Here is a 12,084-nt window from a genome sequence, read left to right as displayed (position 1 = left end):
GATATACATCCCTCGGTGCTGCGGACGCACTGTCCGACGTTGCACCGAGTGCGGGAGAAGAAGTTGGGCTCTGCCCGTTCTCGCCATCAGAACCAGCGAGACTTGGAGATTTTGGTGTCATTGACACAGGGCTCATTGAGCACAGAAGTCGTTTCGATAAGTTGCAGTGTTTAGCGGACACGCGGGCGTCGCTGAGGCAATAATCCATTGGAACTGTAAATGTTCTTAATCTTAATGGGGGAGAGTGTAACGGGGTTAAACGTACCCTGGTGACAGGTATGTGTGTCACACGATATGGGCATGGTGTGACTGCACCCAAACAAGAATACGGTATGTGGCTAGGTAGCCAGAAGTTATGCATGTATTTAGATCTTACTATATATATTTAGGAAAGTCTATACATTTAAAATTAGACGGCTTTGCCGCAGATAAAAATAAAGAAAAATCAGTTTTGAATCCAAACCGAAGCGTCTATTGCCTTAGTTAGGGTACAAACTGCTTCTGGAGGTAGCGGATTGCGATCCGCCACACTCATATTGGTGTTTGTAAGGAACGAAAGGTCGGTGACCCAAATTACGCTTCCTCAAGCGCTAAGTTTTACGGCAGCCCCGCTGCAGACAACGTGTCAATCCAATGAGTAGCGAGTAGAGACGTGGCGTATTCTCGGGTCTTTATTGGTCCTCATACAGCGATTTTCAAAAACTGCGTCTTCTCCATATCGGCTGATCCACAACTACGGAGATTTATCACAAGCTAAAATGGCCCCTAAAGTCTGCCTTACCCTCGCATGGGCTTCGCAAATCATAATTCATTTTTGAAAGAGGAAGAATCAAAACACGCTGCACCGGCGCTCGAGATCTGTAATGAAGCGGCCTGACTTGGCGAGACAAACTTGGTCGTCTTCAAGCGCATGAGCCACAGCTATCCTCGACAAAGACGCTTCAGATTGTATAACAAACTGATGATAGCTTTGAGCAATGCGTTCGGTGGAAATCTCCCGCCGCGCTGTAGCACTTAGAAATTGGAGATCTAAACATGTGCCCAAAATTCACTCCACAAGTGCCTCCTGGTCCCGTAGACGTAGATCAACACTTCTTAAGTGAAACCGTTATAGATGAAGGGAGTCATGATGGCAAAAAATTCCTGTCGCCAACAGCTTGACTGTTTTTTTGCTAATAGCAGCGAGATGAGACCTTTTGCTCGGACGGCCAATAAAACCTACAACGACGGAAGACTACACGCGTCATCTTTGAGCCGGAAATAATCATTTCAATAGTCAAACGCCCTGCCGGTATTAGCAGGCTGAAGAATGGAACAGAAGCATACAACGAAGGTTTTTCTATTGAAACGTTCCCACATGCAAACCTCCGTTCTTTCCTATTACGTTTATCAATGAACAGCTCGATCAGGTCGTATGAATAAAAATTTCTTCTTGTAAAGTATTGTGCACAAAATATTCTCCTAGTGAAGTATTGTCTACCTCATAATATACAATGCACTATGCACTTGATGCCTTCACTATGAGGTATAGCCACGAATTGTGTATCCGGTTGAATTGTGCTCTGATACAGCAAGCCTTAAACCAAGATATTGACACAAACACGATTACGATTGCTTAGGTAAAGTAATATCGCACTCAACAGTGCTTACTTCCTGAATCTTCAAAGCTGCCACACACGTTGTGTCAAAGTTGCTTATCGTAAGAATAGCATCGTCGATGCGTGACGTTAACATTGCGATATCTTACAGATCTTTATATGGACGATTTGAAAGCGCATTCCCGACCACATAAAACCGACTAAGCTCGTACATTCCTTCAAATGTATTTTCTACAGAAAACATTAACAATTACGCCGCTTTTTATGAGAGGCGTGGAGACAATTGTATGAGCGTCATGACGCTTTTCAGTGGATATCACAAACTTCGCAGATGTACTCTAGCCTGGCAAGAACATACTTCAAAAATTCTTTATCGTGAGCGAAGTAGCTCGTTATAGCTTTAGACTAGCAGGATTCATTTTCAATAACATATTCATGCCCACTAACATCAACTTGATATCAAGCACAGTCTATGGCAAAAGCCAGAGCGTCACAAACGATGTGAAATGGCTGTCCTCTATCTAGAAGGGTCAGATGAATGGCGTATTTGGATAAATCTTTAGCTTTGAAATGCCACCACTTCTGTCGCTTCCTGAAACACCTAGCATCCCTTTTGTAAGGGGGCTACACGTACCCTTGTAAGAAAGGGTGTGTCGCACAAGATTGTGCGACCGTACATAGGTACGTATTACACAACTTAGTGTAATCACACAGTGGTGTGGTTACACCATAACAAGAAGCCTTCAACGTGGCAGGATTGCCAGTAGTAATGCATATTTCTATATTGATTAGGTTTTGCTATATTAATCAGGTATTACTATATTAATCAGGAGAACCTAGAGTTTTGGATATTGGTGGCTCTGCCGCAGCTAAATGAATTGAAAAAAGATTCAATTTTGAACGGAAGTGTTCGTTTGCCTTGCAGTAGTACCCTCGTACAGGTTCTTGGAAATAACATAAGGTCGGCGACCATGGTTAGCTTCTTCTAAGTAAAGAGCTGGCAGACCCTGCACCTCTTCAAATATTGGTGCCAAACCGCGCCATGTTGGCATGATATACTTAAAAGGCTGGCCAGTCTATACATTTGGGATTGGTACATTTACGATCTATTATTATTTAAATCTGTTCAGGACGTGCGCGGGAACCATGCTTCTCAAAGGTTATCCAAATCCAGCTTCCGTGCTCTGCACGTTTATAGACGAATGAATCGTCGAGAACAGGTCTGTTCAATACATGATGCGATTTCGGAGAGCTGTCTGGTTCTGGAGCTAGTTATCCCGTCCTAGGGACGGTTTGGCTGGAACACCACGAACCATGGGTCGGATGGGAGCAAAAAAAAAGTGCCACGCAGTTTTCTCCTGGTGGATATTTGTTGCATCATGAATTTGCATCTCCCATGAAGCTGGAGACTCTTTGGTAAGGGCAAAACACATATGAGACACTCATTGTAAGAAACCGACAGCAATTTCATTTCCAAAAGCATCAAGCAGACCTTGAACGGCAGCGAGCCGAGGTTTCAGTATAAAATGGAGACGCGCGATCGTATATCGCGGTCTATAGAGTGCATCTTTATTACAGCTAAATGAACCGACCGTCTGTCGTGTCCCCCAGAATCTATAGTTGCTTGGTAGGAGGCTCCGCATCATCAGCGTCAGCGGAGCACGAACTTTCAGGGCCTGCCTCGAACGCCGAATCCGATTCTCGATTGCATCCCCAGGCAAGTTTGCATGACGCCATGCGAGATTGCGAGCTTTGCAAACGACCTGTAGACTATTCTTCACGCATTGTCGCGCCTTAGACACCCGAACGAACATCTGGCGAGTAGGTAAAGAATAGCTGTGAGATGTTGTCTCTGTGCCAAGGACACTACAGAGTGGAATCGACTGAGTTTCGCAATGTCTTGCGCCAGAGCCAGTAGAGTTCAAGGGCAGCAGTATAAAGTCAGGCCCTGGAGAAAATTGAGTCTGTCATCCTTTTCAAGAGACGGATCTGTGACGTGAACATCATTTCTTCGTACATAGAGTGACTTGATTGTCTTAGGGGTTGTAGTTTTCCTAACTATATCTGGAATAAGCGCCTATAGAATTAGGAGGGTTATCTACCATAAGTATGCGCCAGAAAATTGAAGTCGGTGGGGTTATCAAAAAGGTACGGTCCACATTAACCCTTGCGAGCGGTGCTGCGCTAAGATAAGCTATGACCAATATAGACATTGAGTCGTTGGTGCCTACGAGCTCAAGTTTTAGGTTGATCTATTGGGAACCGGCGTAGTACCGGCTTTGTTACAGCAACCCCGTTGCAAAGCTTCTTACTTCTTCAAATCCCGTACCACGCACTAATTATGGTATTTACCATAATACTTCACCACAGCATTGTGATGTGTACGACACCATCAATCAACATGGTGCGCGCGCGTTTAGTATAGTCACAACCTCATCGTGAAATTCTGCTGTATGTTGTCCAGCTGTTTTTCTTTGGTAGCTCATAACGCATTATACTTTTCAGTAAAAAGAAGCACATTTCCTGGCTGTATACCATAAAAGGAGTTATATTTGGGTATACTTTTAGCATAGCGATAAAAATCAAACTACAGGATGGCAATGATAGCGTTACCAAGGCCAACTACAGTGGCGAATACGCCTCCAAGCCAGCAAATGGAACGATGTGGCTGCATCCTGTGTGCGTACGCGTATGTGAGCAAGCAGCGTGAAACCGTGTAGATGGTCATGGCGCCTGTGTGCACGATAGGATTGCTATTGACCAGGACGCCAATGCCAAAGATAAAGAGTGCAAAGGGAATTGACTCCAGGTCATTGGTTACAATGCGCGTCCAGCGATGCTCGATCTCACGAGCCTTGAGCACCTTCTCGTCATCCGTCCTGTTCAAACCATACGTCTGCTTGCGATCTTTGCCAATCGTCTTGTTGAGTTTGAGAAGCACATCTTCAGGCGGACGGCCACCTGAGCGAAATTTCTTTTCGCCCTGCACGAGCGTGGCCATCAGGAACTTGATGTACAGCACGGAGGTACAGGCAATATATACCTTGGTGTTCAGATCGACCATGATTCTCTAGTGTTCTTTGGCGTTGTGAGGATAAGTGATACAGAATAGTTTAAAGATGTGTCTGGTACATGAGTTGTGGTTGCCAATGGGATGGTGAGAAATAGAGAGGGTAGCTTGGTAACATTGGTGCTGATTGTATGTAGCTAGTTAAAAAATGCGCCGTAAAGTGCATTCGCTGCACCTGTAATGATAAAGATAATGCCGAATAGCCAACAAAGTGCACGGTGCGGATGCAACGCATTCGAGTACGCCACTGTGTGGAAGCAGCGCACAGCTGTGTAACTAACCATGACGCAAATCTGCACGACCGAGTTACCCTTGGCCATTATACCAGCACCAAAAACGATTAGCGCTAGCGGAATTGACTCGAGATCATTCTGAACAATGCGACGCCAGCGTATTTCCGCTACTTTGGCTTTTTGAATCTTTTCGCTCTGGTCTTCAGATGGGGTGGCGAAGCCAAATGTTTGGACAGGGTTACCCTTGGCCAGTGGTAACGTCTTGTCCTCAGGGGGGCGACCACCGACCTCGAACGTCTTGATTGCCTGGATCATCGTGGCCAGCACAAATTTCACGTATAGCACAGCAGCACACGTCACGTAGGTCGTGCACTCGGTAGAAATAGCCATGATCACCTGTTTTCCAGACGCTACGATAGAGGGTTACACGCTCGTTATGCTTTTCTAACAGCAAACAGCTAATTAAGCTAATTATTATTCTCCAGAAATTAGTTATGTAGTTGTGTACTTTTTGTCAAATGATGTTTCAACTAATTTCAAGCTTTTTAGCATAAAAATGCACGACTCAATTCATCCAATCATGTCACTTTCTGTGGCTGCTCCTAAGCCACTCGATAGAAATCCTGACAGAAATCATGAACGCTGTAGTCCCCTCTGCCAAGTCCACGACGATACCAACGCTTTTCCGTCGCAATCGTTCTCGTGTCAAAGAGTTGCTATCTAGTGGTTTAAAACTTGAGGGAAAGAGTGTGACCGTGAAAGGATGGGCCAAGACGCTACGGGAGGCTGGAGCTGGAGCTTTTGCATTTCTCGAGCTGAATGACGGTTCATGTTTTGCTGGTGTCCAGTGTGTCATTAACAAGGGGGAGACGGATGGTTTTGAAGACGCAATTGCGTCAGGTGGTGTTGGGGCGAGCTTTAGTGTCGAAGGCATCGTTGTCAAGTCTCCGGCCAAAGGCCAAGAGATCGAACTTAAGGCTACAAAGGTTACTGTCTACGGTGGTGTACCTGATAGTGCCACGTATCCTATGAGCAAAAAACGCCACTCTCTCGAACATTTACGTATGCACGCACACTTGCGTCCACGATCGAACATTCATGGCGCAGCAATGCGTGTACGCAATGCTATGGCATTTGCCACACACGAGTTTTTCAAACAGCGTGGCTTTTTATACATTCACACTCCGATTATCACAGAATCGGATTGCGAAGGTGCTGGAGAGATGTTTAGTGTAACGACATTACTGAGTCAACATCCTGATGGCAAGTTGCCGCTGACGAAAGAGAACAAGGTCGATTACACGAAAGACTTTTTTGATCGGCCATCGTATTTAAGTGTATCCGGACAACTTAATGTCGAGACACATTGTTGTGCCTTGTCAGATGTATACACTTTCGGTCCGACATTTCGAGCGGAGAATTCTAACACATCACGTCATTTGGCCGAATTTTGGATGATTGAGCCCGAAATCGCGTTTGCAGACCTCAATGATGACATTGATCTGGCTGAAGACTATCTCAAGTACTGCGTACAGTACGCATTAGATCACTGCCCGGACGATTTGGATTTTTTTAACAAAAATGTAGAAAAAGGATTACTCGACCGACTATCTGCCACTGTTGCGTCACCATTTGTACGCATTTCTTACACTGATGCAGTCGAGTTGTTGCTTCAACCAGAACATTTGAAAGCTGGGAAGTTTTCTGTTAAACCAGTGTGGGGTACCGATTTCGGTTCAGAGCACGAGCGGTACTTGACCGAAACAGTGTATAAGAAACCGGTCGTGATTTTCAATTACCCGAAAGAGTTCAAGAGCTTTTACATGCGTCTAAATGATGATAACAAGACAGTAGCAGCTGCAGACGTGCTGGTTCCAAATGTTGGAGAAATTATTGGTGGATCGGCACGTGAGGAACGTCTGGATGTGCTGGAGGCACGTATTCGCGAGTCGGGTGCAAACCCGGATGATTATAAATGGTACCTGGAACTGCGCAAGTATGGTACAGTGCCTCACGCTGGCTTTGGACTTGGCTTTGAGCGTCTTATTCGTTACGTGACTGGCATTGAGAACATCCGTGACGTGATTCCATTCCCTCGTTGGCCAGGCAATGCTTCGTTTTGAGGAGTTTGACTTTAAGAAATTGGAGTAATTAAGGGTTATGGTAGGAATGTAGCTTTTACGGGTAAACCCTAATGCGCTTTTTGTTACCACTTTCTGTTATACTACGGATGTCTACGGGTGACGAAAGAGTGTGATACATTTCTTGCCGATATTAAACCGCACAAAGTTTTTGCTTTCGTAAGTAAATGCTGTCTTGTACTCGGACCCAACGATGCAATGCCATGTGGGCCCGTATTTTTCCTCCATCCATGTTTTGATATGTTTAGCAATCTCTCTCTCTTGTGTGTATTGCTCCAAGGCTACATGAGCTTGTGCCAACGCATCGTTTTTCATGTCTCCATGCTCGTCCACTTTCAAAAGTCACATGATACAATCAGTCGATGCACGAAATAGAAAACTCATGTAATTCAATCTTACTGTCCGTCTCCATCTGCTTATCATTTTCCTGTAACATTGGCAAGTTCCTTGCAATCTTTAATGCGCGACGTTTCTAAATATCCGGATTGTATACAGTCGTACTTTGCAGAATATCCACCATAGCAAGTAATATATTCTAGAAAGGTAAGTAAATATTGAAGTCTAGCCAATCGTTTTGAAAGAGCGCGACAGGACGAGTGAGGTCACCAGCCGCTGTCCTCTTTGAGATCCGAAGCTATGACGCACGATATGTCATCGCGCATCGAGTACTCTGAAAAGTATGTCGATGATACACACGAGTACAGGTGCGCACGAATCTTCAATTTGTCACGCAACAAGGCAAACATAATAATCTTCTATTGCTATGCTGACAATATCACTTTTCTGCTTAACGATTTCAGACACGTAATTTTGCCCAAAGAGATGCAGCGGAACCTGCCAGATCGTTTACTGACCGAGACTGAGTGGCGTCAATTGGGCGTCCAGCAGAGTCGCGGTTGGGTGCATTACGCTATTCACAAGTATGGTTATCGTCGAAATTTTTTTGTATTTGGGCAATTGCTCATTTTTGTGTGAAAGCAGACCAGAGCCGCATATATTATTATTTCGACGTCCATTGGGCACGGACCCTACGACTGGCCGCGTTAACTTAGAAATGGAAAAGCAAGCAAAGGAAAAATACGCCAAGGAATTTAATTGACGTGCTCGCAGGAAAATGAGCTCGCCAAAAGTTGGCAACATTTTCGATCAAGTCATAGCAGTAATTTTCACTTACACTGCTTGATCGGAGATATATTGGGAGCGATATATGCTGCTTGAATATATTGCTTGCTCCTACCTATCCAACTTGTTCCTGATTCTTGTTGACACGCCTGGCTCAGAATATAAATAACTCCAGCAACATCCTTCAAATCCGCATTTAGCTGAAGTGTTTGTGTATGCTTGATTTCGATGCACGATTATAAGGGTTTACAGGTCAAAATCAATGAATTATTATTAGTATAAAGATGAGATCTCCGCAGTAATATTTACACATTAACTCACTTTCGATAAAAAATACTGATCCTTTCTTTTATCTCAAGTCACTCTCACAATATACCCAAATCTTTTGTAATAGTAGTAGTAGTGTAACTGCGTGGTGACTCGCCTCTTCGCAAGATTAAGTTGGAGGAGCAGCAAGTACGGTTTTCGCCATACTATTCATCTCGCACGATCTTTACACACTAATCACTAGAAGCTCGGGTCTTGTAGCAACCTATACCGTCCTCAGCCCGAACCATTTATATTGATAAAATCCATTTCTTCTATATCACCAATTTGGCATACTCAAGTATTAGTCCGACGGTGGCGCGTCACACCAAAGCTTAACTTGTCATTGCCGATTGGCTAAAATCTCGTCGGATGGTCGAGCTGATGGTCGACGCACCGTCGTCGTATCCTTAAACTAGAACTAAAAATATGTTCCTTGATGAATTGAAGTTTCTGTTCATTCTTCCTTGAATCAACTATGAGAAAATAATTCTGTACACGGCAAAATGTCACTTTGAAACGGCTCGTTTCATAATTGTAATCACTGTTTTGAAATATCAAAATGTTCGCTTTCTGATCCTTTAAGCAGTCCCAATCCAAGCCTTTATAAATCTTACGTTGTCTCTAATTGATCTTTTCCAGCTTAAAACACCCATGCATCTTACACCGCCACACCGCAACCCTTCACGTCAACACGTGTTTCTTAAACGTGTTTTGGCGTGAGAGGTGCCCCGTCTGCGCATATTAACGTCGTTTCAGGACCCAATCAGCTTCTAGCCTTGCGGTACCCCCCAATATCGAGAGTTGCCTCCAAACTTTAGTCCGACCATTCTCCTTTCCTCGGCGTCACGCACAGCTCGATTTTCCAGCCCATTTTGTCGTACCGTGATGCAGCACACGCCTCTTGTCACGATGCAGAAATCTAATCACCATCTTTTGGCCACCAGCGCGCTCAAAGATGCCATGGGCGCCGAGATGAAAAACCGACACGTGCCTGTCTACGTAAAAATGATGGCTGGTATGGCTGGTGGCGTTGCAGAGGCATGTATTCTTCAACCATTGGACGTCACCAAGACACGTCTGCAATTAGACCGTACAAGCCAATATAAGGGCATGGTGCATTGCGGCTCAACAATTTACAAGACGGAGGGCGGGTTGGCACTATACAAAGGTCTGACACCTTTTGTGACGAATATGGTTCTCAAGTACGCATTGCGATTTGGCTCGTTTGCGTGGTTTAAAGAGCAAATTGCTGGTGGCAAGGACAAACCCATTACATCTACCACCAACTTTACCGCTGGACTACTTGCGGGTTGCATCGAGTCGGTCATCATTGTCACGCCGTTTGAAGTGATTAAAACGCGTATGCAAAAAGAAGTGGGTGTTGGTCGGTTTAGTGGCCCAATCGACTGTACGCACCACATTATACGCAATGAAGGCGTGCGTGCTCTTTGGAAAGGAAATATTCCGACCATGGCACGTCAAGGAAGCAATCAAGCATTCAACTTTATGGCCTTTGCATGGCTTAATCATCACGTGTGGGATAAGCAAGACGGCGATGGTAAGACGCTACCGACCTATGCCACAGTAATCAATGGTCTCATCGCTGGTTCGCTTGGACCTATGTGCAACACGCCAATGGATGTCTTAAAGACGCGACTGATGGCGCAGGAGACTGTGGCAGGTCAGGAACCCAAGTACAAGGGATTCTTTGACGCGATGAAAGTCATTTCGAGAGAAGAAGGGGTGATGGCGCTTTGGAAGGGCCTTCTCCCGCGTCTAACGAGAATGGCACCTGGTCAAGCCATTACGTGGTCTGTTGTCATGCGTGTGACGTCGATCTTTGAGAATCAGGAGCTTGAACTTGGAGAAAACAAGATGAAGATGTAGATTTTGGCAGCAGAATAGAGGAGCCAAAAGATATAGATTTAGTAATTGTACGTTGATTTGTGGGTTGTTTTTTTGTGAATAAGTAAGGGGAAACTCTGTTTCTAGTGTAAATTACATTCTGATATTCTCTTGCAGAGGTACATAAATTTACGTGATCAAAACTGCTGGGTTTTATTACATTATCAGCTTATCTTCCATCATTTACAGTGTTAATTATATGTGTCTGTCTTGTACTCACCGACTTTTCGCACGCAATCGTCGCGGAGTATTGCCATTGTTTGATAGCCGCTCGGTTGGTGGAAAATCTTGTCGAATCTTTTGTTCAATTTCGTCTTCGGAAAATCCCATGGCACGATATTTTGCAATAGCGCTCAGTAACTTATCAAGATGCCTACTGGTACTTGACAGTCGGGGTGGCAGACCAAAATTGTCGGTATTTGAAAGGACGTCCAGAGTGTTGTCACCTTCACTGCGAGAGTGTGTGTGCAAGAGAGGCAGAGTCGAAGGATGCATCATGTGATAGGGTTTCGCCACTTCCTTTGCAATTTCTTCTTCTTCCTCGTCTTCACTCTCTCCATCACTTTCATATTCATGATCATATTCATCATAATACTCACTACCAAGAGAGTACAATGATCCATCAATCGGCCCATCCATTTGACTATTCCGACTACTCCGACGAGAAGATCTAGTCGACCGTGATAAACTTCGACAGGTACCGCCTCGACTATTTCCACTCATTGTACCCCCTGCAAGTCGATGCCATGGTGCACCATGGTGGCAACATGCACAGACTTCGCGTCCATCTGGTAATATTTTTGCTTTTTTGTACCGTGAACATCCACAATTTCCTGCCTCAGAATCTCGACCAAAAACACATGTGCCTCTCTTGCCAATTCGTGCGCGTGCACGTTGTGCTCGTCGCTCCATTTCTTCCCATAATAATGTGCGTGCAGGAACTGGTTTGGTCGGCACTAGACCCGCAGCTCTTTTTGCAGCATACTCCTTGGCAATCTCAAGTAAAATCTTTTCCGCCTCATGAATACGTCGTAATTGATCAGTTGTTGGTTGATCTCTGTCGTTTCGATTACTTGTCGACATACTGTCAACATGTTCCTCTTCTTCTGTCGTTGGATCTAATGGTGATGAATGTCGTGGAACTTTATCACTGACGTTTGACGTGCGCGGCACTAACGAGTCATTCGTGGATATCGCCGTACTACAATCACTCGTCACACCTTCACTCTGCGACCGAGAACGACGTTTTCGATGTTTTTGTTGGACATGTTGCAATGTTGGTGACATAGGTGACGTCAAGTGACGAACACTGACTCGAGACTGAGACTGGCGCTTGGATTTTGCGACTCGACTGGCGAGAGACATGCGTTCGTGTCCTGCGACGAGCTTATTGCCCATTAAAATCGAGACTTACTTACGTGTGTCGTGCGTGGTAAAGTGTAAAATGGCACAAACGACGTTCGAGTCTGCGTATCGGTCCGTGATACTGTCGGTCCGCCGTAACGCGCCGTTGGCGAAACCGCAGTGAAAGGCTTGACAGACGGCCCAGCGTCCAGTTTTGTGTATACCACAAAAAATCCACGAAATGACTCCTTGCTTTACCGACTCTATAAGCAGTATGGACGACTAAAATAGATATTGTTCGATTATTGAATCCTGCTTTGAAGCACTTTAAGCGATAATGACATAATAGAGCCCACGCAATT

The 12,084-nt window shown here is 44.9% G+C and overlaps 7 protein-coding genes across 7 annotated transcripts; 3 read left to right on the top strand and 4 right to left on the bottom strand.

Moving 5' to 3' along the window:
- Positions 1-4,185: 4,185 nt before the first annotated feature.
- PHALS_10673 (Membrane-associated, eicosanoid/glutathione metabolism (MAPEG) protein) lies at positions 4,186-4,662 on the bottom strand (the record flags this gene model as incomplete). Its single annotated transcript, XM_024726139.1, has 2 exons — positions 4,186-4,581; positions 4,642-4,662. 2 exons carry the CDS (start codon positions 4,660-4,662, stop codon positions 4,186-4,188), a joined length of 417 nt encoding a protein of 138 aa, XP_024576845.1.
- Positions 4,663-4,805: 143 nt separating this feature from the next.
- Positions 4,806-5,291, bottom strand: PHALS_10672 (Membrane-associated, eicosanoid/glutathione metabolism (MAPEG) protein; the record flags this gene model as incomplete). The annotated part of the gene is made up of 1 exon (XM_024726138.1): positions 4,806-5,291. One exon carries the CDS (start codon positions 5,289-5,291, stop codon positions 4,806-4,808), a length of 486 nt encoding a protein of 161 aa, XP_024576844.1.
- A 245-nt stretch (positions 5,292-5,536) lies between these two features.
- Positions 5,537-7,024, top strand: PHALS_10671 (asparaginyl-trna synthetase; the record flags this gene model as incomplete). Its single annotated transcript, XM_024726135.1, has 1 exon — positions 5,537-7,024. The coding sequence occupies one exon, from the start codon at positions 5,537-5,539 to the stop codon at positions 7,022-7,024; it is 1,488 nt and encodes a 495-aa protein (XP_024576843.1).
- A 111-nt stretch (positions 7,025-7,135) lies between these two features.
- PHALS_10670 (dynein light chain cytoplasmic) lies at positions 7,136-7,478 on the bottom strand (the record flags this gene model as incomplete). The annotated part of the gene is made up of 2 exons (XM_024726134.1): positions 7,136-7,374; positions 7,442-7,478. 2 exons carry the CDS (start codon positions 7,476-7,478, stop codon positions 7,136-7,138), a joined length of 276 nt encoding a protein of 91 aa, XP_024576842.1.
- Positions 7,479-7,678: 200 nt separating this feature from the next.
- PHALS_10669 (cyclin-dependent kinase regulatory subunit 1) lies at positions 7,679-8,141 on the top strand (the record flags this gene model as incomplete). The annotated part of the gene is made up of 3 exons (XM_024726133.1): positions 7,679-7,746; positions 7,843-7,962; positions 8,024-8,141. The coding sequence occupies 3 exons, from the start codon at positions 7,679-7,681 to the stop codon at positions 8,139-8,141; spliced, it is 306 nt and encodes a 101-aa protein (XP_024576841.1).
- Positions 8,142-9,358: 1,217 nt separating this feature from the next.
- On the top strand, positions 9,359-10,360 carry PHALS_10668 (mitochondrial carrier family; the record flags this gene model as incomplete). Its single annotated transcript, XM_024726132.1, has 1 exon — positions 9,359-10,360. One exon carries the CDS (start codon positions 9,359-9,361, stop codon positions 10,358-10,360), a length of 1,002 nt encoding a protein of 333 aa, XP_024576840.1.
- Positions 10,361-10,594: 234 nt separating this feature from the next.
- PHALS_10667 (uncharacterized protein) lies at positions 10,595-11,776 on the bottom strand (the record flags this gene model as incomplete). The annotated part of the gene is made up of 2 exons (XM_024726131.1): positions 10,595-10,923; positions 11,080-11,776. The coding sequence occupies 2 exons, from the start codon at positions 11,774-11,776 to the stop codon at positions 10,595-10,597; spliced, it is 1,026 nt and encodes a 341-aa protein (XP_024576839.1).
- Positions 11,777-12,084: the final 308 nt, after the last annotated feature.

This window comes from Plasmopara halstedii, assembly GCF_900000015.1.
Source record: "Plasmopara halstedii genome assembly, contig: Scaffold_525, whole genome shotgun sequence".
In the NCBI taxonomy this organism is placed as follows: Eukaryota; Oomycota; class Peronosporomycetes; order Peronosporales; family Peronosporaceae; genus Plasmopara; species Plasmopara halstedii.
The sequence above is the reverse complement of the archived record's forward strand: the minus strand, read 5'-3'. Positions and strand labels throughout refer to the sequence as shown.